The sequence below is a fragment of the Motacilla alba genome, chromosome 2 (assembly GCF_015832195.1).
Source record: "Motacilla alba alba isolate MOTALB_02 chromosome 2, Motacilla_alba_V1.0_pri, whole genome shotgun sequence".
Taxonomy (NCBI): Eukaryota; Metazoa; Chordata; class Aves; order Passeriformes; family Motacillidae; genus Motacilla; species Motacilla alba.
This window is the reverse complement of record NC_052017.1, coordinates 115147014-115174570: the sequence shown is the minus strand read 5'-3', so window position 1 is coordinate 115174570 and position 27557 is coordinate 115147014. Positions and strand designations below refer to the sequence as shown.

Here is a 27557-nt window from a genome sequence, read left to right as displayed (position 1 = left end):
GATGGTAGAAGGTAGTATTTTAAAGCACATCTAGCCTTTGAGTCTGAGGCAGGTTTTTACTAGTTTTTTGTGGTCAGCTCCCAGCAGCCCATTCCCTATGTGAGGGGCTTGCTAAGGGAAGTTGCTGAGATGGCTGACAGCAGAGCAGAACTGTGTGCTGGTACCTGACACATGGCAAGGTCACCAAGCACTACATCAGACACTTTTATATGGCTTCTACATTCTCATCACTTTACTTTCATACCTGGGAAACTGCCCAGGGTTTGTTTTCAGTTCATGATCCTCATATTTGTAATTTCTCATTTAAACATCAGCTTAAAGTTTGTTCATTTTAATCAGCACATTAGCCCACCAACAGTGTATTTTGGAGCTGCAACTTAAAATTTTCCAACATAGTCACATGTCTCTTCAGGACTGCGACAACTCAGCTACAGCATTATTTCTCCTTGCAGCCTATGCATAAACTAGCACTGACTTCCAAGTTTAAAACAAAGAATTAAAAAAAAAAATTTACACATGAAAAGACTGTGAGTTTTGAACATGGATTTGTATTATTGCAAAGTTGTCTCTACTTAGCCCTACTGGGGCCATATCTGGAGCACTGTGTCCAGTTCTGGACTCCTCAGTGAACAAAGACAAGGAGCTAGTGATAGGATACAGAAGAGGGGCATAGCGATGATTAGGGGTCTGGAGCATCTCAAGAGGAGAGATGTGGGAGCTGGGCCTATTTAAAGAGAAGACTGAGACTAGATGGTCTACAGAGGTCATTTCCATTCCTAACACTTCTGTGATTCATTAACGCACATAAGCATCTCAATAGTAGGTATCAAGAGGATGGTGCCTCTCTTCAGAGGTGACAGGACAAGGAGCAATGGCCAGAAACAAAAACAGAAATTCCACCTCAACATGAGGAAGAACTTCCTAACTTCCTTCCATTGAGGGTGGCAGAGCACTGGAACAGGCTGCTCAGGGAGGTTGTGGAGTCTCCCTCTCTGGAGACATTCAAAATCCACCTGGACCCCTTCCTGTGTCACCTGCTTTAGGTGACCCTGACTTGGCAGGGGGCTTGGATGAGATGATCTCCAGAGATGCCTTCCAACCCTAACAATCCTGTGATCTTGTGGAATTATTAGCACTCGACACAGCTCAAAAAAAAAGCCCACCTTAAACCGTGACAATTAAAAAAAAAGAATTAAAAACGAAAGGGGATGTGGGGGGAAGAGTTGGACGCGGCGCAAAGAGCGCGGGCACAGCGGGGGCAGAGTTTGGCACGGCGGGAGGAGCGCGGGCAGAGGGCGAGCCCCGAGAGGCGGCGGGGCCGGGCAGCGCGCGTCCCTCCCTCCCTCCCTCCGTCGCTCGGTGCCCGGCGGGCTCCCCTCCCTCCCCGCCGGCGCTTGTTTCCGCTCTGGCTGCCACCAATGGCACAAAAAGCCGCAGCTGAAGCGGGGCCCCCTTCGCCTTTTCATCCGCACGCCGAGAGCGCTGGCGTCGCCCCGGCAACCCGCGGCCACGTGACCAGCACCTGCTCCGCTGGCCGGCGGCCACCGAGCGCTGCCATCTGCTTCCCTCAATCAGCGCCCGCCCGCTCCCGGCACCTGCGCGGCCGCCGCACGGGAACCCCCGCCGCACACACACCGGCTCCCAGCAAATCACCGCCAAACCGCTTCCAAAAACACCGACCGAAAACTGAGCACCGAACAGCCACAAAGCAAAACAAACACAAAACGCCGCTTTACGCGTTTCTCGAACTTGTTTAAATGGAAGGTGAAGATCGCCGCCAGGTGAAGCGCGCTGACAGCCCGGCGCTTTTCCCCCCTGACCCCCGTAAATCGGAGCGGGGCGCGCAATTAAAGCTCAGCCGTCGTGCCGTGCCCCCGGTGCACGGCCGCCTGTGAATAACAGGCTTAAAGCCGGGAAGAATAGCGTGGGCTAGGCGGGATAAAACACCAGCCTGCTGAAAGGCAGGGGCAGTGCTAACGAGGGCCCGCCGACCCACCGACCGCGTTGCGCTCCCCGCCGGCCGGGCGCAGACAAAGAGCCCGGCGCTGCGGGCAGGTCCGCCCCGACACGGGTTCCGGTCTGGCCTCTGCGAGAGCTTTCTCTCTCCGAACCACGACTACTTCGTGACCTATAGTCACCCCCGAGCCGTGCGCCTCGCTGTGCACAGGCACCCTCGGCAACGGAGACGCGGTCAAAGCGATTCGGACTAAGTTTCAAATCACTTCCCTTTCCAGACCAGTTATGAACACACACGTGAAAGAGCGACCAGCTTGCAGAGAACAAAGCCTGTGTGCAGCTCCACCGGGAATTTTAAGTTCTAAATTCAGCAACAGAACTGCTCTTTTTAAATGCACAGCTACAACTTCTTTGAAGGAAAAAAAAAAACAAAACAAACACCCCTCTAAACACAGGGATACACTGCTTCCCAGTGCAGCACACACACACTCAGGAGCTTCATCTGGCCAGTGAAAGCATCAGGTTCCTTGCATTGCCGGCAACTGTTCTTCATCTTCCCATGGAACCAGTGTGATTTGTTCCTGACAATTGAATGTACCCACTTTCGACTCAGCCTTTGCACTTCCCAGCAGATCACGCTCAGGCCATCCAGGAACAGCATTAGCCTGGAACAGAATTACCTTTCCACATGAAGAACAGCAAGTACTCAGAGATTGTTCTCAAAGATTCTGCCATTAGGTCTCCCTGTCAGTGCTCAACACTGGGGGCACATGATTAGTACTTTCCAAGTCTGGCAACAAGGAAGGTAAACTGTAACATACACATTTAGACAACTGTCTCTCATATTTGTTTTTACACATGCATGAATGCAAAATTTAGCCAAGGCCCACTAGTGACAAAGTAAGAGCCCAGTCTCAAAACAAGAACTGTATATCTAGGACAAACTGGAGCAGTATTTACCACACACAAAACTTTGAAGTATTTAAAAACCATCAGTTAAAAACATCCCTCAATTCAAGTGATATAAATACAGACATTTCAGATTAGATGTTTTACAATCTCGCTGTCCAATATCACTTTCTGGTTTCATTCTCTTACCCCCGAGGACTGCACATCATACCAACCAAAGAGGATCAGTATGAAGACAACCTGCAGAAGGTCAAACAAACAAACAACATGAAGAAAAAGAGACTGAATAGGAAAACAGTAAGTAGAACAAGTAAAACGAGAGCTAGATTTACAATTTGAGAAAGATATCCAAACTCCGACTAAGTGTTTTGTATCAGCTCAGCAGCCCCCAAGAGAGCTAGATGAAATTCCAGAAACTTAAAAGGGCAAACCGTCTGACTCAAAAATGAGCCCAAAATCATGTCATGCTTTGCAGGATTAAGGGGGGAATCAGCCTGTATGTTTACCCTGCGTAACTACTTCACCTGATCTGGGTAACTGATAGATCTGTTTATTAGTATAATTTCTGACAACTATCATGACTTGGATGATGTTTTTTCTATAATTCCATGATCTAAAGGAAGTCAGATGCATTACCGATTTTTATTTTACCATTTGGGAACATTGTCCTGTAAAGATCCATGACTGGAACCTAGCTTAGACAAACTTTACACATACACTATGGAGCATAAAAAGCATTGAAAAACAATCCCACCTTCTCAAAATATCAGAGATGTGAGACTTATACTTCACTGCCTTACCCAAGAAAAACAATTATTTTTTAAAGCTCCTAGTGTAATCAAAACTTCTTTTAAAATCAGTTTTTACATATCACAAAAGTAGGAAAAAACAATAGACAACAAGGTTTTTTCCAGCCTGAAAAGTCAGCCAAATTAATAAAAAGCTTTGATAATAGTGAAGCCTACAAGGCCTGCCCTGCAGCACAAGCAAAGGTAAATATCAGGCAGCTGGGCTGGTTCAAAAGGGAGATGAGGACAGGTGTGAACAGGAACAGCCTCAGCGGACACATGCATGGAAATCTCGCACGATTTCCTGTTCTCTCCCAAAGGCAGCCCCTTCCTGCTTGCTCAGGATGATCTGACCTTGGGAGTGGAAACTACCACCACTGCCTCTGGACCTCTCTTCCTGTCCTACAGCTCCCCAGGGTTCTGTGTCCTGCTGTCCGCACCGCTCCCCCACACAGCAGCCTCTTCCCACTACCGTGGCCAGGAGCCATCCCCCTTCCGATACAACAAACAGCCAAACCACACGCCAAAAAAGCTCTTCTCCACCTCCCTCTAAAAACCTTACTTATGCTCATGTTTAGCACTCCCCTTGTAAGCAACAACACACTCACCCTACAGTGTGTCCCAGACTGCTGCTCAGTGTGTGGGGAAGATGAAGCTTTCCCTGCCACAGGGAGGGGAGGAAGCAGAAATGAGCAGCCCTGCAAAGCACAGCACACTGCTTTGAGGAGATGGGACAAGGCAAGAGCTCCTGCAAATAGCTGCCATTTGGCCCTTGCAAATAGTTACTGCTCCTGCCACCATAATCGGTGGCCAGTCGCTAGGGTTTCATAGGAAGCAGCAGGAGAGATATCAGCTGTGCTGCAGCGTGATCTTCTCAAACAGGTGGTCCTCAACTCCTCCAGGGACAGGCACAGGAGGAACAGACATCTGAGCCATGACTTTGCAATTCAGTAGGATTACTTGCCTTTCCCTGTCCCTCTACTTTTGGAAAAATCTGCCTGCTTTGCATGTGCTTGAAGCTGGCTTCATCATACAGTTTAGAGCCCACAAAATACTCAGTACCCACCCAATTTAATGAAAACCCTCCACTCATAAGCCTAGGTTAACCTACATTTTGCTTTCAAACTTGACTAGTTTGGTCCACAAGAGATTTGTTTTGCCAGTGTTATGTTTTTTAGCCACCACTATATTTGTCTTTCAGCATTGGTAGGATAGGGCTAATATCCATTAAAAGTGTAATAGTACACTATTAACGCGTGATCTTTCACTATGCAGTGTAACATACTAGTGGCCCATTTGGGCATTTTCTTTCTTTCTGAGATCCCATGACACTATTCAAACCACCATTAAACTAATCAGGTTCTTCTATTTTCCAATCTGACTTGTCCCTCACACGAAGGTGCATTTCAGTGAGGCAGGCTGCTCATTTTGTCCTAACTTGCACCAAAGATAACACAGATGTGAAGGATACAGTTTCTGGGGTTTTGTTTTTATTTGTTACATAAAAGGATTATACTTTTAGTTGAAACTGGAACTAAAATAACAGGGTTATAAGCTATATTAATTTACAAAATGGTTAAGATAATTAAATATCACATTTTTTCATCCATGTGTATGCTCTAATACAGCCTGTGTCAAACTTAACTATTAAGGACTCGTTATGCTCTATCAAAAAAATACTGCTCTTCAATAAATACCTAAATTTATTTACCTTAATTTTACATGATTGCAAAACTCTTCTATTGAAGCTGATCATCTTAGTCAGGAATGAGGACCATTAGTTACACACAGCATTTTTAGATTTCTAAACCACACTATTCCTTTCAATGCTTAGAAGCAAAATACTGAACAATGTAAGCAGTAGCAGTAAAGAAATGCTAGACACTAACTTTATAAAAATATTTTACTTCTACATAATCATCCATAATCTGTATTAACATGCATTAATCTCACTCATCTAAGCTACTGTAATATTTCCTTTCTGGAGTTAGTGCTACTGAAGTACTGTGACTTATATGATTTGGACTGTTGACTTATTTAAAAAACTCGATTCAGTGATCTGTCATTGGACAGGTTCCCCAGTCTTTGATGTTGCCAAAGTAAGCAAGTTTCTTTCACTGATTTAAAATTCCCTGGCAGCATAGGCTCCCCACACAGTCTCTGGGTTCTTCAAAGAAGCTTAATATTGAAGCTGACAAGACCACAAAATGAGAACAACCTCATTTTCAGGAGAGCATTTGGTAACAAGAGACACAAGCCCATTACGGCAAAAATAGGACTTTCTCCACACCCCTGAGTAAGCATAAGGAACACAAATGCTCTTACTGTTGCTCCAAACATGTTTCTCTTGCAGGTAAAACAACAGAGCTTAGTACTTATTAGAATACAGTAAGTCACCTAGCCAGCCAGGGACAAGAGTCACTGAATGGGAAAGCAGATAAAGACTCGCCTACAAACACAATTAAGCAAACAGTGTTTAGTTCCTTCAGAGGAAGCACTGCTCCTTTAAATATGCACGGCATGTCCCAAGATTTAGAGGAGATGTGCATAGAGGTATTAAGACTGAGTGGACAGGACAGACCAGCTCTGAGCTCTGATGTCCAGCCACAGGTGTAGTTGAGGCAGACTCCTTCTAACCATGGTTTATCAAACAAGACTTCAATGTTGTCAATTGTGAAGTCCTGCAGTAAACGTTTTTTTTACTTTTTGGAAGCAAAAATCCAGGAAATGCTCAGTAACATTTATGATGTAGCCTGGTCAGCCTTTAAATCTGTGAGTCTAGGGAATTGGAGTACTTGTCTTTAGAGGAAAGTCTGAGGAAGCTTTGCCTGTTTAGCCTGGAGATGACTAAGAAGAAATCTAACTAATGCATACAAGTATTTTAAGGATGGGTGTGGAAACAGTGGGGCCAGACACTGCTAAGAGGTGCTCACTGACAGGACATGGGAGAGTGGGTACAAACTGAAACACAGGAAGTTCCATCTGTCTAAAAAGAAAACCTTTACACCGAGGGTGACAGAACAGCACTGGAACAGGCTACTTACAGGGGCTGTGGAGTCTTCTTCCCCAGAGATACTGAAAACCTGCCTGGATGGACCCCATGCAACCTGCTATAGGTGAACTTGCTTTAGCAAGGACATTGAACTACATGACCTCCAGGGGCCCCTTTCAACCCCAACTATTTTGTGATTTTATGAAAAGGCTATTTTAGCTGATACAGTACTTTCATTTCAAAAAGACATACTGGATGATATATAACTTAAAGAGATTTTCTAAGCTGTGAATTGCTGCTGTGTATGTAAACCCAATCCTTAGAATAGTCTGGTACACAGCCAAAGTAAATGCTGCAATAGGGATAGGCTGATCAACTGTAATTTACTGATCAGTTAATATAACCTGTACACAACACTTGATTTTACAAGCCAGTGTTCATATATTCTTCAGGAAACATAATTTCTGCTAGTACAGAAACTTTTCTATCTTGCTAAAGCATCAACTGACATCTTACTGTCCATGCTCATTTAGCTGTAGAGCTGTATCAAACCTAACCAACAGACAGTCAGTCTTGTAGAATATATGCAAATCTGATTCATTAAGTGCAATTTTTAAACCCTAATACAAATGGATTTTGCAAACTGATTTGGATTAACCAAGTCTGGCTGTGCTTCCATCTGGAAGTTATATTTCATAACTCTAGCCACATCTTGAAAAACAGATTCAGATGTTTGGAACAAATTCAGAACAGTTGTAAGAAATTCTAGGTACAAATGAAAAAAAATAACTGAGCTTTAATGTCTTTGTGGTCTCAGTTTTCTTCCAAGTAGGCATTTATAACCACGGTGTTTAGGGACTTGAGGGACAAGGAAAGAATCTGCGTTATTACCTATGACATATTTACTCATGTGTAATGACAGTTTATTCTTTCTCGTACTACTCTGTAACGTTTTAAGCCTATCCTGATAAAGGTACATGATGCTGAATGGCAAGATAAGAAACATGATTGAACCATCTGGTCTAACCACAAAGATTTTCTGCTAGGAAAATTGTTTTTACGTGAAACAGGAAAATTAATATCATCCCTAAGGTGAGGACACACCAATATCTATAAAAATGCCTTTTTAACAGCAGAGCTGAGAGCCCATGAGTTGTGTTAGTATAAAACAGTGTCTGTAAGGGTTGTACAGCATACAACAACGTGAAGTACCTAACTTCTTTATTTAGGGACAAACATCAAACCATTTTTCTCTCAGTCTTCATCTCTGAAACCCTACATTAATATTGAAGCAGTTTAATTTCTCAACACAAAAACCATACACAAAGACAGATGAGCATTAGAGGAGAAAGAGTTACTTTTGAAATCTAACACATCCAGAAACTTTTCTGCCTTGAAAGGAAAAACTAACCTTCTGCCTTTCCAGCTTGCTTAAAATAACTGTGAAGCCATAAACAGGAAAGTCAAACAAGAGAAATGTGCCCAAGCTTCTCAAAAACATGATGTTGTAGATGGTATAAGGCAAACGACAAAACAAGATTTCCTCTCCACCCACGCCATTTAGCGCAGATGCTCTAGAAATCCCACAAACACAGTGTTTATCTCTTATTGCATATACAAGTTTCCTGACTTACCTAGCCTTTTTGCTGGTCTTGGGTTTTGGCGTGGTATTTTTTGCTTTCTTTTCCTTTGGCTCTTTAGGGGTCTTAGGGACTTTGGGGGTCTTGGGTTCCTTCTTTTCCTTGGGTTCTTTAGGATCCTTCGGTTCTTTTTTTGCCTTGGGCTTTTTCTTTTTCTTCTTGTCTTCTTGGGAGCAATCCACTGAGTTTCTGCTTAGATTCTGGCTGTCAAGTCCCCCAGGAAAGTCTTCCTTACCAAAACCTTTACTGGGACCTTCTGCAGCAATGTGATTGTTTTTCTTTTTCTTTTTCTTTTGCTGTGGCTGCGGCTCAATTGACGGCAGATAATCATCACTTTTCACTAGCTGGGTATTCGGTCCACTAACCTGAGTCATATCCGGCACTGGTTTCTCTAAAAAGGGTTCCGACGGAGAATGCTGAGAGAGATAAATAGAAATAAAAATTGGAGATCTGCAACTTTGATTCCTAAAACTTTGCTCTTTTGGAGCATGAGGTAACAGAGGGAGAAAATATTAAGCACAAGATTAACCTATTAACAAGAATCAGCATATCTGAAACACTGTGCAGCAATACAGTAAAGAACAATGCTTATTGCAGTCAGAACAGTAGCAAAATGACCAGAGATTCTTGATATATCAAGGGTAAAATTATTCTAAAGCTTGTATAAAGTAGAAATATAGAAAATATTTAGTCTTCAATATGTTGATACAAAATAAAAGCAATTGTTGTTTCAGACATTTCAAAACAGTTGTTAGTAAAATGACTAACTTATTAAAAATTATTAAGCTGCACTGGAATTTTGTCCTTTGGGGAGAAAATTGTTGAACTTTGTTTCTAGACATTTGAAGGAGAATAAAAGTGTATTCACAGGCATTATTGACAAAAATTAAGGGAATTTACATTGGTTCATCTGAGACAGGAGGTATTTTGATCAGCAAGTGAAGGATTAAGCCACTTGAAAATGTAATACAAGGTTACGTTTTATGCCCAAGATCCACTGCTTCCAGCTTGTACTCGAAACAGATTTGCTCCTGCTCCAGACTGGACAGAGAACTACAGTAAGTGCTTATAAGCCTGCATAAACATCCTATTTCAAAGTCTCTATAGCATATCAATTTTACACCAAACTTACAAACCACAGGAAAACCTATGTATAATTACACAAATGTTAAATACCTAAACTAAAATATATTGGATATACCGACGACTATTTTCACTTCAATGGTTCTGTTCTACACAAAGATCCATGAGTCTGCAGTCAAAAGATATCAAAGCTCCACCATGACTTTGCAGCCTATCAAAGCTCTGACCTGGTTCTCCCTGCCTGCCTATGGCTATAAATGCAGGACAACAGTGCTTTTCTAGAAGAAAAGTAATAGCATGACACTGTACTGATGCCTTTCTTGCACCCACATATATGGTCAGATCATTTTACCCACCCTGTTTCTCTCTCTGTTTCTCCTCCTTTTCTGTTCCCTAAAAATTAAGTCAGGATGACTCTAGGGGGATCAATCATGGGATAAAAGGACAGCCATTTGAGATATTTGATCTGCTGAACTGTGGAGAAGAAAAGTTAATAACAAATAAGAATTTCACTTCTACAAAAAGCAGTGCCAGTGTAACTGCAATGTTCTTGGCATTTCCTTTTCTCCACTTTTTTCCCCCAGTGGCACTTACCAAGAAGTCACAAGCATGCAAATAAATTACTACGAGACCAATCCCTAAGCATGAGGAGAACTGATGGACATATACAGATAACCAATTTCAGCCATCTAGGGCTAAATAAAAATGCACTTAAGATTTAGGAAACAAAATTCTTGGCAATATTACACGAGAAAGTGAATGCATGTGTATATTTCCAAATATATTAATACAATTTTCTGAATGTAAACAAACTGAACCAGTGCAGTCCTAATTACTTCTGCCATTTCTTCACAGTACTATAAACCCACTGTGCACCAAGCACACTCAAATACTCAGAAACAAAAGGAGCAAAGTTGTCAGGAAGGTAAGACAAGATTTTTTGCTGTCTGGGAGAGGTACATGCTGTCTGAATGGTACATGCTACACAGTTCTTCATGGAAGAGAACAAGAGGGAAAGCCTTAGTGACAGACTGATGGTCTGTGTCTCTTGGCTTAACCGAGGACTTCCAAGGGTGACTTCTGCATGTTTCTGTCCTCCATGTTTATTAAGACCCTTTTTAGAGCAACAGGGTCTAAGTTGCAATGGAAATCCAGCCCTTATGAAAACCCCATGCACTCGTTGTATTAGCACTGCATCCCTACTTCAAGACCACCTCACACTAGGCATCATGAAGTATCAATCAATACCTGTTCTAGAAATCTGTAGTCACCACTGGAACGTACAGCTCTGTGCTGGAAAATTCACCAAAACTGGGTATCTGTATAGAAAACACTATCCCACAAAGTCAGTGGTAACAATGAGTTCTGCAGTCCAATTACACATTACATAAAATGGAGACCTTTTAAAATGTTCTGACTTCTTGTGAATTTCGTTGACTGAATTAAGTGTCTTAGATTTGTTATATGACACAGAATAAAACTGTCTTCTCTGTACCTCAGACTGTTATGTGCTTGTACTAACCATTATTTTTAGGCAGGAAAATACAGGGATATTACTGAGATCATCTGTAAATAGTTCTTATCCCTGAGTTTTCAGAGCAGTACTTTTAACCTGTATTTTTGCAAGACAGTCAATATATTTCTGCATTACCTGCTATTTCGTATCTCATGCATCCTACATTTTGCAGAAATTCCAAGGGCAAGTTTCATCAATTTTTCACTGAGCTGTCCCCTACGATACTCAATCCTGTTTTAAAATACTGCTCACCTGCTATATATAACATACAAGAACTCCAGGGTTTTCTTTCCATTATTTGTAGATTTTGTATTGAGCAAGTACCTTGAATTTGGCACTACTTTATTAGTCAGCCATATTAAGAGACTTTTACAATTACCTAGAAGCTTATGCATAAGGCACAACTTTCTAGAATAGGTCAGAATCAGTAGTTTTATTTTTCTTCCTCTTATGCATACAAAAATATTAAAACCCACAAGAAATCCAGTAATGCCATGTACATTTAATTTTACAACATTTTCAACATTGCAACGTCGTTAGTGGTATGACCATCACTGAATCAGTATTATATTTTACAAATGCTTCGGTATTCAAAAAAAAAAAATAAATCCTTGCTGCCTTTGTAAGACTTGTGGATTGTTTTTTTTTTTGTTTAAGTCTGAACAACTTTCAGCACAGTCATAAGCAAATCTTTCCAATCTCCACAACAGCAGCGTCAGCTCTTCATGACTTGACATTTCCAGTTTAAATGTAAGGTCTGGCCAGAATGCAAGGCCCTGAGAATGGCAGCAATTGCTGCCACATTGTAGTACCCTGTGAAATTTCAGATTCTTACTTTTCAGAAACCTTATCCACAAGAGTCATTCTCAGGCTCTAGAACAACTAAAGACTATACATTAGACTAAAACATTAAGCCTGAAACAAATACTAAAAAAACCCAAACTTACTGCCTTTTATTTAAAGGATCAAACTTACTGCCTTTTATTTAAAGGATCAAGTTATGTGCATTACCAAGCCTAGTAATACTATGGTTTTGGTTCATGTAATTCAGAATCTCTGGAACTACAGCTACATTGCTGGAATTGAAGCTACAAAAAGACAATTCTGCCCTAATTAGGCTTTGTAGGCTGTATTTGCTATTACTTGAAAATATATTACTTTTACCACATGCCACTCCCCTTGCAGTTTGCCACGTTTTGTAATCCACTTACACATGATTTTATAAATTATAGCACTCTTTCAAAGAAAGAGCTGTGAATACTTTTATTTTTCTAGGAAGTCTGTGGCTGTACGTCTGCAATATGCTAAAACCGTTTATCCCGAACTCACAACCCCACATTGCTCCCTAGTGTGAAGCTGTGTAGAAGCAGCACAAATCTACTGAGAAGAGACTGGAAGCAGCTTGAAAGATGCATTTTCTTACCCCAAACTAGTTGTCTGCTCTTTCTTAAGTAGGGAGAAAAGGACGAACAACAGGCTTTCACTATAAATATTAGATTAAGCCTACCACAGGGAATTATTTCAAATAGTTCTACTTCTTTAAATCTAGAAAGGATTAACTCTAGTTACAGGGTCACAATTTCTAATGAAAGAACCCCATTTTCCATTTACAGAATTTTTTTAAAATATGTATGTTACAAATTTTTATCAAAATATTGAAAAAAAATTATCAGCATACTTCACAGAAATTGCTTCTCCTGCTGCTTTTAGTACCAACAAAGCCATAATTTAGTATGTTAGTACAGAATTTAATCTTCCATGGGAAAGAAACCAGTGGAGATTAAACACAAATAGCTATTCATCCTACTTGATATTGCAGCAGAATTATTTTTGGTATTATTTGAAATAAGGTGAAAAAGGTGCTCAAAAATATTGGTGTGTTTACTAGACCCACATCTCTTTAAATCTTTTAGAGAAAAGCTGTTTTTGTAAACATTTAACAAAGAACAGATGGCCTGTTTTAATCATGTGAAAAAACCTGGAGCTCACATTAATACTCCTACCAGCGACTACTGGGGCTAGTCACCTCCCTAACCAGCAGCATGGCACAGTCTTCAGTAATTCCATTTAATTTTACAATGGACATTTTCTCATCAGTTCCCACTGCTCGACAGTTAATCAATGCTATTAACATGCAATATCACAATGCAGGACACTCCTAAAGACTGCAGCTTATTAGAGAAAAACAGAGATTCTTCAAGAACTCCGAAGTGTTAAAACAATTTGTGGCACAACAGGCTATACAGCATTGTCCGTAAGAGCCAACAACACCCAAGGAAATTAAAAATGAAAACACTATTAGAGAAATAGAATTGTCTGATTCTAGACAGCAAAATTTCTGGAATTCAAACTTATTTTTGAGCTTCCAAACAGGTATCACCAAGACTTGAAAAATTAAAAACAATTTGCCTGTGTTTCACAGCTGCTTACATTTTTATAGTGTAAGCTCATTTTCCCCAGCCTGAAGCACAGAGAGCTGTCTCAAACCAGGCCTGTTATATGAAGTAGCAAGATGGTCAAGATGTAGGATTAATCCAATGAGGGCGAGTAGCAGGGAGGGAGGTTAGAGAGGAGAGTCTTTCTGTTGCTTGAACAAGGACTGAACCACAATCAACTGTACTGAAAGCAGCTGAGTGTCACTTCCCTAACAGAGCAGCAACTTGAGCCAACATTGAGCTTTATTGAGTATGAAGCAAGAGCAGCAAAGTATGTGATGTGACTCAGCTAACTTCGTGAAATTTAAACATCAGCACCAAACAACAAACAATTTTTAAAAACCCCAACTTTTTACCAGGACTACACTTTAATTTCCCTTATAGGTATTATTTCCAGATTCCATGGTCTTTTCCATATTTAAATAAAGATCTACAACAACAACACTTCATTTAAATTTTCTTGAATGTTGGTTTACTAAGTTGTCTAACAGTAAATCAAGTGCTCAGTCAGTCCCTACTGACTTCATAATATGAACCACTGTGGTATGATCCCCATACAATGGATAATTTAAGTAAATCATTGCAGAATATTCTCAACAGCAAGCCTGTTCAATTACCACCTTCACTTTGGAGAAGTTAAAATAACAACCTGTGCAAATTCTTTGAAAACTGAACACACACTACAGCATGCTTCCAGCAGCAGCTCTACCTAGTGCCCCTAGTGCCACAGAGATCATTCATTTTGAATTTGTATCCTTCCTGATGGGACAGCTCGGAAGGTGTTAAAAGCCATCACATAACCAAATTGCTCTGGGATTCTTCCTTTCAAAGGTTAATGATAGGATTCATCCTCCCTCTGGATTATTTAGAATGAACTACTCATCTTGACTAATGTGGAAAGTTTCTGAGTCACGTCTCTATACATTGCTTTGTCCCTGCAATTCTCAACTCGTCTCATGAATACTTTCAGAATTAGGCCTCTCTTAGTGCTTCCTCAGTGTGAAACATGTGTCACCCTTTCTAGACCTCCACAAATACCTTCCTGACATTGTCCAATGCAGAGCTCACGTATCAGTAAAAACCTTAGAGTAAACAGGAATCAACACCACCACCAAAACTCCGGCCAAATGCCAGTACCTACATTCGGCAAAAGCTGTACAGTATTTTTTCTATACTACGTGAAGTTCAGAAACATCCTCAAGACTAAATTCACACCTTGTTTCAAAAATATGTTTTACCAATCAGTTTCTTCTCCTTTATTGTGAATTATGATCCCTTCCCTTTTCTGGAATACTACCATGAAGATGTGTAAGTTTCTTCTACTGTACTATATGAAAATACTTAATATTAAACTTAAAATATTTTGAGGGAAATTATTCTGTTTAGAAACAACAGGTATCTCAGTAATTCAGAAACCCTCCCAAGAAAATTGTAGTTCCAAAGTGACAACTGGGATTTATAAACCAACAAGCGCCGTCAGTGATCTCTGCAATAAAGGGAAAGACATCACACCACATGAGAGTGAAAGTCTGTTTTGCAAATAGGCTTGAAAGGAAGCTAAATTTCTTGACATACCTCTTCAGAGCACAGATGAAAGTGTATAGAAAACAGAATTTCTAGTAATACCTTTCTACTAAGACAAAAATACTGTGCATGGGAAAAATATTAATGTTTTAGCAAAGTGCTGCTGCACTTAATCAAGTCTTAGGAGAAAACAGAATAATCTAAGACTATTCTAAGTCATTCCCCTCTGTTACTGCTCCTGGGAACCTGTTAAAAACAGTACAATTACAAACAAGTTATAACTTGCTGATTCAAAGTTTTTTGAAAAATTCTGGATCCAAAAAAAGAAATCTGATGCCAACAGCATCTTAACAGTGGAGTGGAAGTGATTAAAACCAATCTTAGTGCCCTCTGCTACCACTATAAAACTGCTATAATTTTTGATTTGGTGGAGCTGAAAATATCACCCAATTACACTATTTGGAGGAATAAAAACATGCTATGCAAAATACAGAGTTTCCTAATTGAGTTTCAGCACAGCTATAGTAATAGAATTATTTATTTACTGGTCATGTACTCTGTGAAGAAACACAGATTAAAAAAGACAAATGATACTAATGTGGCCATCCAAGAAGCAAACATCCCATTATAATTTTACAGCAATCATATGTAGTGTTTTGTGCTCACAGAAAAAGTGAGACCCATTACTAAGCTATGGAATACCAGCCAGTGCAGTGAGTGCTGACAGTTTGTTCACAGCTCAAGAAACAACTAACTTGTCCCATAAGAGATGTCCTAGGTTGCTGTCCATTGATCAGAATTGATCAGAATCAGTGTTGAGCAGGCAATCTCAGGCAACTGCCACCCCTACAGTAATGAAGCATGCATGCTCCAAATTGGGTCTACATGTAAGACATTGCAACAGCTACTACAAAGATTGTACATAACTGGTGATGTGATGGTCAACAAGACTAATGTTTTATTAATACTTTTTTTGCTAGGGATTACTTTGCAATATAGACTGACTTAGCAGGATAAGGTTACCCCTAATGCAAGCAGGGCAGGTCCTAAGTATTACACAATAGCAGCCTGACTCTCTACTCTCCATCATCACTATGTAGACTGGTTGAGGACTCATGATTTTGGCAAGTTTTTACTAGCTCTAGCTGCAGAGATATATAAGAAGGGTGGGACAATTAGGTACTGAATTCTACTGGTGAAAGCTTATTGCTCATGTTGACAGCTTGTCCACCTCAAGCCCGCCCTCCCTGCATGGCCACAGTAAAAGGAAACTTTGCTTTGTCTGAGCTCCATTATCAAGCAGAAGACATGCCAGAACATGCCAACATGTTTTACCACAGACGTTGCTGATGGTCAGACTTGAGGATCTTAAAGGTATTTTCCAACCTTAATGGTTCTTTGATTCTGTCATGTAATATCTGTATTTAAAAATGTGCATATTCTGTTTGTGAAGTTATGTCTGTGAAATTATTCCCAGGCACAGCTATCAAGAGACCTAGTGCTTACTAGAGAATTCCTTGGATTAGAGAATATCCAGGAGATTTACCAACAGACTTTTCCAATCCCTCTAAGACAAGGCTGCTCACCACCAGGCAAGATAGGGAAGTCACACAGTAAAGTAACAATGTGTCAGGATGAAAGAGTCTCCAGAGAATCTAGTAAAATACTTCAACCTCTCCAGTAAATGAGAATATAGGGGAAGAAACATCTGCACATACTCAACCAAAACAGTAATAATGAAACTGCTATTATTAAATAAATTAGCATTACAAAAGACTACCCAAACATTTTAGCCTATATACAGGCTGCATTGTTGCTCTCGGGCTTGCATCCGTGTTCCCCACAGACACTTTGCTTCACTGTGGAGGCAAAGTATTTCCTCCAAAACAGTCAAATGCAAACATCCTCCTTCTCCTGGGCAAGCCGTGCTTTGGAATTCAAGGTCCTGAGGGGAGAGGCAAAACTGTACTGCCCTGTACATGCAGCCTCCTCCCTCCACCAGCAGAATTCTCTCCATTCAGCTACCAAATGTCAAATGCACGGAGATCCACCCTCTCTGAACGATAACCTGTTCCTATATCACATTGTATTGCTACCACCATAGTTTGTGATGCTCTGGTACCAACTATGATTTCCACTAAACACCCCATTCCCTACCCAGAAAAAGAAAATGCAACAAAACAGTCCTAGCTGACCTGGAATATTAAGCACTTAGGGCCTGCCCACAGTAATAAAAGCAACAAATGCCCTCAAAAGCTTTGCTTTTTCTACAGAAGACTAAAGTTGCTCAGAGAACCATTTTCAGAGTGACCCTAAATAGATCATATCTACTCATATCATTAATCTTTCTGTTATCAAATTTAAATCGCAGTGACATGCAGCACACGGCAACAGGTTTAGGAGAAAATCAAAGACAAGCATACGTGGCACAAATGCTGGTTCTTCTGACCACAGACAACTGAAAAAGTTCCATGTGGGCTTTCACTGCTGCAAGTAATAGTAGCAGTAACAGCATTACACACCACAACAGCAAGAGCGATTCTATTCTGGTACTTTTTTCCCCCTAACCCTTCTAACATCCAAGAGTTACAGAAAAACTTACTTAACAGGCTATAAATCTAAAAAATTATAAGGTGATGAATAATAAGATACTATATTGTACGTTTACTTGATAAATACACACTATTAAAAAATTACAATACAAGGTGTATGTGTTAAGTCAGAAGCAATAATTCTTTTTTGATTTGCCAAAGATCTAATAAAGTATTCTTTATCTGAATTCAGAATAAGTACACTTCATCTTCTTGTAATTTATAATAAAAAAAGTTTACTTTAGTCTAAGGAAAGGAGAACAACTAGAGTGAGAAAGGCAGTATGTTTGGGGTGGGTTTTTTCATTAGATTAAGATGAAGACTTGCAGGCCAGGAAACATTTTTCTCCTGCTTGCTCTGCAGCACTTAAGGATAAGTAAATACAAATGAGAGAAATGTCTACCTGTCTGATGAACATCCTGTGAGCTCTAGTTCATTACTTGTAAGGACAATACTAATGCTTTTTAACAATGAATCACTGAATCATAGCATATCTTGGCTTGCAAGAGACCCACAAGGATCACCAAAGTCCAGCTCCTGACCCTGCACAGGACACCTCAGGAGTCACATCATGTCCCTGAAAATATCCAAATGCTTCTCTGTCAGGCTTGCAGCTGTGACCACTTCTCTGGGGAGCCTGTTCCAGTGCCCAACCACCTCTGGGGAGAAACCTTTTTCATAATATTCAAACCAAACCTCCCCTGACACAACTTCACACCATTCCCTCAGGTTCTCCTATTGGCCACCAGGGAGAAGAGGATTAGTGAGTGCTCCTCTCTCTCTACACTTCCCTTCATGAGGAAGTTATAGACTGCAAAAGGATGAAACTGCAATAGACTGTAAGGAAATCCACTAGGAGCAGATGGCACCATGTGGCTACAACTGCATACTGCCCCAATCTAATCACTTGGCATCACTACATGCCTCTGTACTTTACTACAACATGCCTGCACCAGTAAGTCCTCAAACTCAGGCTTCAGGGGGTCCTGCTTGCACCCTGCTTGTGTATGCACACCTGAGTGGCCTTCCTTCCAGGCTTGTCTTCCAGTCTTGGGAAGCTTTAGAAAGACACCAGTCACGGCCAGTCCTTTCAGCCTTCCTGATGTAATTCACACTCTGTTTTGCCATTCTTACCTGCTCCAGGGCAACCTCTCACCCCTCTTCTGAGAGGACACTCTAGTGCAAGGGAATTCAACAGGACTAGCCCACCTCTGAGAAAGTCATCCCAGAGACAGCTAGGGATCACAGCTGCCCAATAAGCCCTCAATCATAGATGTGACTGAGCTGCTCTTCAGCAACTGAAGAGCACAACACCAAACATTCATTACCAGTAAGATACAGCAACCACCAGTAAAATGTTTTCAAATGCATTTTTAGGCCATTACATTTATCACCGTATGATGTTTGTTCCAACACAGTGGGAATAGATATAACTTCTCTATCACTTTCCTAACCCCTCCCCTTATATACTGAGGAAAACAAAAGCCCCTTTTCTTTTAAGAGTTCCCTACCATCAGCTTCTTGTTAAACATCCATGCTTAAGAAGCCTGCACATATAAAAAATATACCAGTCACAATTTAATGACAAACATGCATCAGATGACAAGGCTGGTGAAAAGAGGATGCAATTCATAGAGAGTCTTTACTAAGAACTTTATCACTTCCCCTATCTGCACATCCCAAGAAATAACAAGTTTTCCTCAAAGGTATAAATATGCACATCACATTCAAGGAAAGACCAATGGCCTTAGATGTTAAAGATTTCAACAGATGTGAAAAGGACTAGAACTTCTGAGTTTGTACTCCTGTCCATAGAAAGGAGTAGTCCACTGAAGTCCCAAGATACTTCCACAATACCCTCCCTAAGTATTTTTATTAAATCACAGAGCATTCCAAATTTTCTGTGGTTTGCAAGATGGTATTTTTATAATTTCACCAAGATATCTTGCAGTTAAGAGTGTACCAGATCAAGAAAAATTAGCTGAAAGCGTTAGAAGAAACACTACCAGCACAGATAGTACACTTTGGTTTCAGTTTGGAGCTGACAAACGTTCACTTCAGCGATATTTTATCTGGATGATTGAAAGAGACCCACTAGGCAAATAATGCAATACTTTTTTTCTTCCCTCTCTGCAAGGTGAAGTTGTACAGTATCCACAAGCAAAAGATGAAATCCTTTTCATTCATTACTTGTGCTGGTGCCCTTTTTGTTTTAAAACTACAACTTGTACTCAAGTCTTTTCTGCTACATATTTAAAAAGCACACAGAATTCTCTGATCACAAGGACTTCTAACACTGTAAAATACTAAGGTACCACCAAAGAAAGAGAGTTAATTCGCTCTAAACCAATTATTATTATTATTTAATGATTCTAATCTTTACATTTGCTAACTTGCTCTGATTAAGAGAGCCTCATCTCAGAATTTCCTCCCACAAGACCATATTTGATATCATAAGATTACATCCACAGTATTTCAATCAAGCTGGCTCTACTGTTTACATCTACTCCAAATCTCAAAGTGTTTAATTGCTGCTGTTTCAATCTCATAGCAAAGGTGAGCACATTTACTACTAGGAGATTTATAATTTAAAATTGTAACTTTATGTTTTGACATTCTAAATGCCATTTCCTTAATCACCAAGAAATACCACATCAAGAGAGAAAAAGAAACTTCAAAATCCCACTGCCACCATCACTTTTACTTCTATTAGATGTCTCAAATAATTTGGAATTACTTTGCTAACCCATTTTTATCCAATATTAAAGGGTTCTTGTCCAGCAAAAATTCAAAACCTTCTTTTAGGCACTGACCAATGAATCAACCTGCAAATGAAACAGCAAAAATGCAATGCTGTCTTGAAAAGATTACTTGAAGTTCATTGTAACCCTAAGAAAACACCCTGTAAATTATAAACATATTTTTATTTTTTAAATTACAGTCTAAATTATTTAAATATTTCAGATACTAGAAAACAAAGAATAATTATTGTTACTAAAAGGATTTTATGCTCTAATGTTTTACTTTCTACAAGAATATCTCTAACCTGCAGCGTCTCTTCCCTAGTTATTCTACAACTGCTGCCTCATGCAGTTCACAGGATGGATGAGACCTCTAGATTAAATCAGACCTAAAAGACTATGACATTAACCTGAAGACAAGGCTCATGTTACCTTGAGTGATGAAAGCAGTGAACGTCAGGAAAGATCAGTTACTTCTTCCTACCACCCTCAACTCATTGTGATACTTTTTTTTTGTTTTCCCTAGATGGGCTTCTGTTTTGTTGGGTTTTGGTTTTTTCCTTTTCTTTTAAATTACATACTCATTTCTTACTAAGAGGGATTTCCAGCAAAGGACTTCCCGTGGACCTTCTTGAAAACTGCTCAGTAGTGATGGCAAGAAAGCACCTACTTGGATAACTACTGGCTTCAGCTTCAGGGCAATACAGCCCAGCACAACACACACAAAGAAGCCCCAAATCCCATTACTATCACTCTAGCCTCAGGCAATTCCCTATCCTTCTGTACTGGTTTACTCATATGTAAAATGGAGAATACACTTTGTAGGAGACTTAATATGATGAATGAATTAGTGGTTGGTGAAGTTTTGATGCCTTGTGAAGGCTGACCTAGAACAAAGGCTGGACAGAGTTAAAGAATAAAGTAGGTATTTATTAGAAGGCTTTAATGGATACACCTTGGGCAGTACAAGAGCCCAGCCAGGGCTACACCCTAGATGAACCCAAAATGGTCACAAAATAGATGACCAGTCATGGGGTCTCACACTTTTATAAATTCTGGTCCATTAGCATATTGGAGTTAATTGTCTAATTATAGCTTTAGATTATGAAGTCACATCCTTCTTGTTTTTCTCTCTTCAGTCCACTGTTGTTTATGCTCTAGGGCCTGAAATTTGGATCGTTTGTCCTCAGTCCCAAGCTAGAGAAGGAATTGTTTTGTCTACCTACTCTGTGAAGAGAGCCTACTGTCCCTTGATATGAAGCTCAGAACTACACACTAAAGCAGTACAGAACGTGAAAAATATAAAAGCTAAAACCTGAGGCATCAGTTTAGCTATTTTTACAAAGATATGAAGAGGGACACTGTTTGCAGAAAGAGTCCGCCTGGTTCAAGGGATCCAGTGATATTCATTTTTGGGTTTACTGGATAATTTACAGTCAACAAATTATCAGGTCATACCTCAAACAATAAAACCAAAGTCATTAAAAAGCTACTTCTGTCACAGAAGGTTACATGCACGGATTACATCCTATTTTATAGGCATGAGGAACATGTAGTGTCAATCCTACTTCAGATCTTTTTTAACTACAGCTTCAGAGCTCCCCATCATTCTGTAAACACAATCACGTAAATTTTGTGTTAAGCAACATAGTTTAACATTTTCTGTCACTTATGTAATTCTTTCTTGATACTTACTTTCAAAAGTATACATAAATGTTACAACCAAACCTTCTTGCCAACTGGAGATACAACAAGGCAGACTCCTCAGATGGTAACAATTACACTTTTCCAACGCCCTCATTACACGCCTCTTTCAGAGCCACTAATACTTACACCAACATGAATACTGAAAAGTTTTAAGTGTCCCATATTTAGTATTTGGGAAAACAACAAAAGAAGAGTTAAAAGCTGCTATTGTTCCTCATATACGTGCATTTACTAATATATACATATGTATTCAAACATTTAACTTTCAGTGTTTAAATTGTTTCTCATGATGTCTGACTCCCTTCCCAAACTACAGCTGTTTCCCTATTCCCTTTCCAATGTAGTACCAAAAAATCAACATAATCGAAAACCTGCCAAACCAACCCCAAAAACCAAAACCAGCCTGCAACAGGGAAAAAAAAAATCAACTACACCAAGCCAGTTCTCCCCTGGTTATATGTTAAAGAATTAAATTCTCCCATCCTGTCATGTAGAAGATACAGTCTTCAAGTTAAATAACTTCTATGAAGATAAAACACAATGCAAAGATAAGTTTTTCCTTTTTCCTCTCCTCTGTCTAAATAGAAAAGGAAAATAACCTGGAAAGTAATGATTTGAGCAATGGCTCTCTTAAATTTTGTTTTCAATACATTCCCAAATAGTTAAGCAGTAATTCTAAAAAAGTCTGATTAACCAGCCTTTAAACACCTATGGTTGATCAAGTCCCAGAAATCAGAGAGCAAAAGGTACAATATATTTTCAGCAGTGATGCATTTTATACCAATGACACCTATATATTACAAGAGAAAAACTACTAAAGATTTAATGGTGCCAATTAAAGAAGCCAAGAGTTTGCATGGCTCAATGGCTGAGTCATAGACCTTTTCCCCATAATAGGTTCCATTATAGTCCTGAGCTCAAGCTGTGGGAAGAGGATTACAGATGAGTAAGAAAATTAGTATTTTTAAATGTTATTGCCAAGGAAGGTGTCCTTTAAGCATTACACAGCTGAATGTCTCTCCTCGCAGTAGAGCAGCTTGTGCTTACTCGCCATCCTAGTTTTAAGTGAGAGCCTCAGAACTCACTTCAAAACACTAACACAGAAATTAGGCCCATCACTGTAGAGCCCTCTCAAATTTAATCAGTATTTCATATGCATTTCCAAACTTGAAATATTTTGGTACTTGTAATTTTTGTGCCATTCCATTACCCCTGATTTTTAAAATTCATATATACTTACATAAAACATGGTAAGACTGTGAAGCTGAAGACCAAAATAGTTTGTACTTATACCACAGGATGTCTGTAAACAAACAACTGGTGCGGTGTGCAGTGAGGAAAAGAAAATTTATGTCCAACTGCCTCTCAAGATTGCTTCCAGTAAACCTAGGGAAGTATTTGTGCCAGAGTACAACACTGCACAAAATTTTGATCATCCACATCAACATCAATTACATCTCAGGTAGTACAGATTATCTTGAAAGAGAAGTCCAAAGGAAATTTAACCTACTTTAGACAGATTGCTGTTTATCAAAACACTGATAGATCCTAATACAGTAAATGAAAATAATTAAGATGGGTAAAATTGACACCAGAGCAAATTCAGTATGAAGCCAGGCATCTAATAAATTTAGGACAGTCAGATTCCTGATCCAACATTCAAACTTATCGGGGTAAGAATTTCAAAAAACAGGAATACTGGAAGCAAAAGCCAAGTGCTCTTTGACCTTGATGAGGTTCAGAAAAGCAGTTCATAAGATGGCAGATGTGACAGCTGGAAGCTCAACTCAATGGCCCAGACAACCTTTACAAGTACTTTGCTTCTAATGACTGGGAACAGTAAAAATCAACATCAAAATCTTGTTTACATTAAAAAAGAAATGAATTTTAACAAATCCAATTTGGAATATGACAAAGATCAAACATGCTAGTAAACTAGAATATTTAACTAGAAGAGTTAAATATGCTTAGAAAAAAAATTTATGCTTAATTTTCTCGGGGAAGAACACATCTATTAAACAGACTAATAGGGCTGGTAAAACAAGCTCCTGGTCACAGGAATTTTATCTTCAAACCTGAGAAAAGGGTTTGGCTACCCAAAAAGCTTTTATAACTTTGCTGGCCAAAATAGTCAGAAAAAACCCTGTAGTATTACCTGGTTTACAATCCTTGCATCACACACATCCTTAAGTCATCACAGCTATGAATGTGACTACTCAGATACCCCAAAGAAAATCTCTGTGATTTCAAACATCTGTTTTTATAAAATTTTTTCTTTGGCAACTAACTGTCTTTGTATCATGACTATCATATAAAATGCAACAATGCTGTTCAAAATAGAAAGGGCTGCTTACTAAATAAAAATGCCACAGTACCAGTGTTCTTTTGCAATAACTTTTCTATTCCCTGATTTCAACAATTTTCCCCAAACATTGCAATAGTAATTTTTATTTTCAAGTACTCTACACAACAGAGACTTAAAAAACCAGAAGTACGCAATTTATTAAATTACTGGCCATCCATCATTTGTTCATTTACGCAGTTACATCATTTCAGTATTAGTGACATATTTGTAAGGAGTGGGTTAGTGCAGGAGGGGGCCAATATCCAGTTGCTGGGCCTGTGTCTTAACCTGCCAACCAGAATTTTGCAACTTAAAAGACTCCCGAGGGAATTTCACCTCTTTCTAATGCTGTGTTGGAAAACTTGTTCTTCCTCAAGAGCTTCCTACACACATCCCTAATACAAGAGATCAGAATCAATGAGAATAAATGAAGGTAGAAAAAATTCTTCCTTCAGAAAAAGAGGAACTTTTTCCATAGAAATTACCCCATAGTTCCCAGCCCAGAAGTCCACGGCCTGCTTTGAGGGCTCTCCAGACTAGTTAATCAATAATCTAAAAACCCTTCTTCTATCCCTACCCATTGGGGAATTGAGTGGTTTATAGAACTATTTTGTTTTAGCCTAAGCTTGATACAAACTGATGTAGGGACACTTAGAAGAGACAGAAAGGAGCAAAAACTTTTATCTTTTACACTTACTAGTGATCTTACACAGTTGATCCCTGAAAAAGCAAGACAACCTGCACATCATACTTCAACTACTTACAATCCAAGTTTTCTTAGATATTTATTTTCTGCCCCACAATGTTTTCTTTGCTTCACTTATGAATACAAACATCTACCTCTTCAGCAGCTACAACTCACAGACCATATTTCTGAGTTAAAAGGAAAAGACGCTGATCAAGATTTAAGTAATTCTGTGTTTTTAACTTGCAAGAAATAAACTGGTGGTTTTCTAGCATTGAAGCAAGGTAGGCATTTTCACATGCTATTTATGTACCAGTATTATGTATGCTTTTTATGCACCAGTCCCCACAGTTTCTGTGTGAGAATTTTTGATTATCCGATTAGACACAGCCAGTAAAAACCCTTTAAATGCAGGAAGTCACATACTGAAGCTGCAGAGGTTATATTCTAGATCTATTAGAAGACAAAGCAACACAGAATACACCCAAAGGCTTTTTTGAGAACTTGTAAATCCACAGGAGAAGTCAAGCTGACATTTGAGAAAGTGTGCAGGAGCTGACAAACAAGCAGTGCTAACTCAAGGTAGGGCTTCTGAGGCAGGCACCCCTCAGAGCAGAGCTCCAGGCAGACGTGGAGGATCTCACCCAGGATGGTGGGGGTGGAAGACAGAGGAGGTTTGTGGTCACCTCCATAACCCCAGGCATGTTACCATCTGCATAGTTCCACCCTTTGAAATGGAAACAGTGATAGTATTTGTGTGACCCACCAACAAATTCCCACTGATTGAAGTTACACAAAGGTTATCTGATGGAAGAAGTTAACAGATATGGAGGGTACATATCACAGGCTAAAGCCATCTTTTCCTAGGTTGCTTACTAATACTGACCTGTCAAACTCAGGTAACTTTGGTTTCATGCTGACACTTCCCACTACAAATCTTACAATCCCTCAGAAAAGGCTCAGCTATGCCCAGATCCCTTCAAAGTGAAAGGCAAATATAACACATAACAAATATAACACTGGTCTTTTCATGGCCTTTCCAAAAAAGGTGGCACTATACAATCCATAACTTTCAGGTGAGGTGTGGATACACCATAAGGAACCAACAGAGAACACCCTCCTGGAGAGATAATAGAATGGGTTTGGTCAGAAGAAACTTCAAAGGCAATCTAGTCCAATCCCCCTGCAATAAGCAGGGACATCTTCAACTCAATCAGGTTGCCTACTCAACCTGACATTGAACGTTTCCAGGGATATGGCATCTACCACCTCTCTGGGGAACCTGTTACATTGCTTCATCACCCTTACCATAAAAAAAAAAAAATCTTTCTAGTATCTAATCTAGACCAGTCTTCTTTCAGTTTAAAATCATTATCCCTTGTCCTATCACAACAAGACTCCTAAAAGGTCTGTATCCATCTTTCTTATAAGCCCCTCCTTGGGTACTGAAGGACTGCAATAAGATCTCTACAGGGCCTTCTCTTCTCTGGGCTGAACAACCCCAACTCTCTCAGCTTTTCCTTACAGGAGAAGAATTGCAGACCTCTGATAAATTGTCATGTTCTTCTCTGAACTCACTCCAAGAGATCTATGCCTCCCCTGTGCTGCAGACCCCAGAGCTGGATGCTGACTCCAGGTGGGGTCTAAGAGCAGAGCAGAGCAACAGAATCACCTCCCTTGACCTGCTGGCCTGACTGCTTTTGGAGCAGCCCAGGATACAACTGGCTTTCTGTGGTGCCAGCACATTTTGGCAAGTCACATGCAGTCTTTCAACCACCAGCACCTTCAAGTCCTTCTCAGCAGGGCTGCTCTCCGTCCCTTGAACCCCCACTCTGTAATTGATACCCTGATGGAAGTGTAACAGCTTGCACTTGGACTTGCTGAACCTCAGGAGGTTCACACTGACCCACTCCTCCGGCTTGTCCAGTTCTCTCTGGATGGCATCCTGGACCTCAGGTACATCAACCTCCACACCCAGCCTGCTGTCATCTACAAACTTGGAGAGGGTGAACTTGATCTCCCTGTCACAGTCATTGATGAAGACATTGAGCAGTACTGCTCACAACACACTTTCTGGGACAGGCAGTCTCTGCACTTTGCTTTACACTGAGATGCAACCACCGCCATTTCAGACACCAGCCTGAGCAGATCCCATCAGAAGTGACATTTATGTTACACCATAGAATTCTGTTTTGTCAAATTTTCCTCTTCCCCCTATTTTTTTCTGTTGCCAAGATCTGCAAGCTTCTAGTAGTGGACATGTAATTCTCCTAATAAACTTCCCACATGCATATTGCTGCTTATCATATAAACCTGCTCTCCGTAGTCAACTTTCCCAGGCCACATAAAAGTAGTCTGCAAGGGACTTCAGAGGTATAACAGACAATGGTTTGGAAATACCAACTTAAAGAAATCTTAATACACATGTGATACAAAATCAGAAGTAATCAGCAGTAATCAACTTTATTTTTCTTTTGGGGTGGGAAGACAGCAATTCTCCATATGGCCTCTTCATTGCACTATTTTACTAACTTCAATGTGACAAAATGGGCCTGAAATCACAGACTTGATAAAAATCCATTGATGTTATATTTGCTGCTAAGAGCCATTTATGCCAAACAGCCCAAGATACTTCTCAGACTCTAG

The 27557-nt window shown here is 39.9% G+C and overlaps 1 protein-coding gene across 10 annotated transcripts in view; it reads right to left on the bottom strand.

The window, feature by feature from the left end:
- The window catches only part of CHD7 (chromodomain helicase DNA binding protein 7), a 133775-nt gene that overhangs the window by 51201 nt on the left and 55017 nt on the right, over positions 1-27557 (bottom strand). For all 10 annotated transcript variants that reach the window (XM_038129683.1, XM_038129684.1, XM_038129689.1 and 7 more), the window contains one exon: positions 8280-8701. In XM_038129683.1, coding sequence (XP_037985611.1) covers positions 8280-8701 — 422 coding nt within the window. The remainder of the gene's footprint in view (positions 1-8279; positions 8702-27557) is intronic.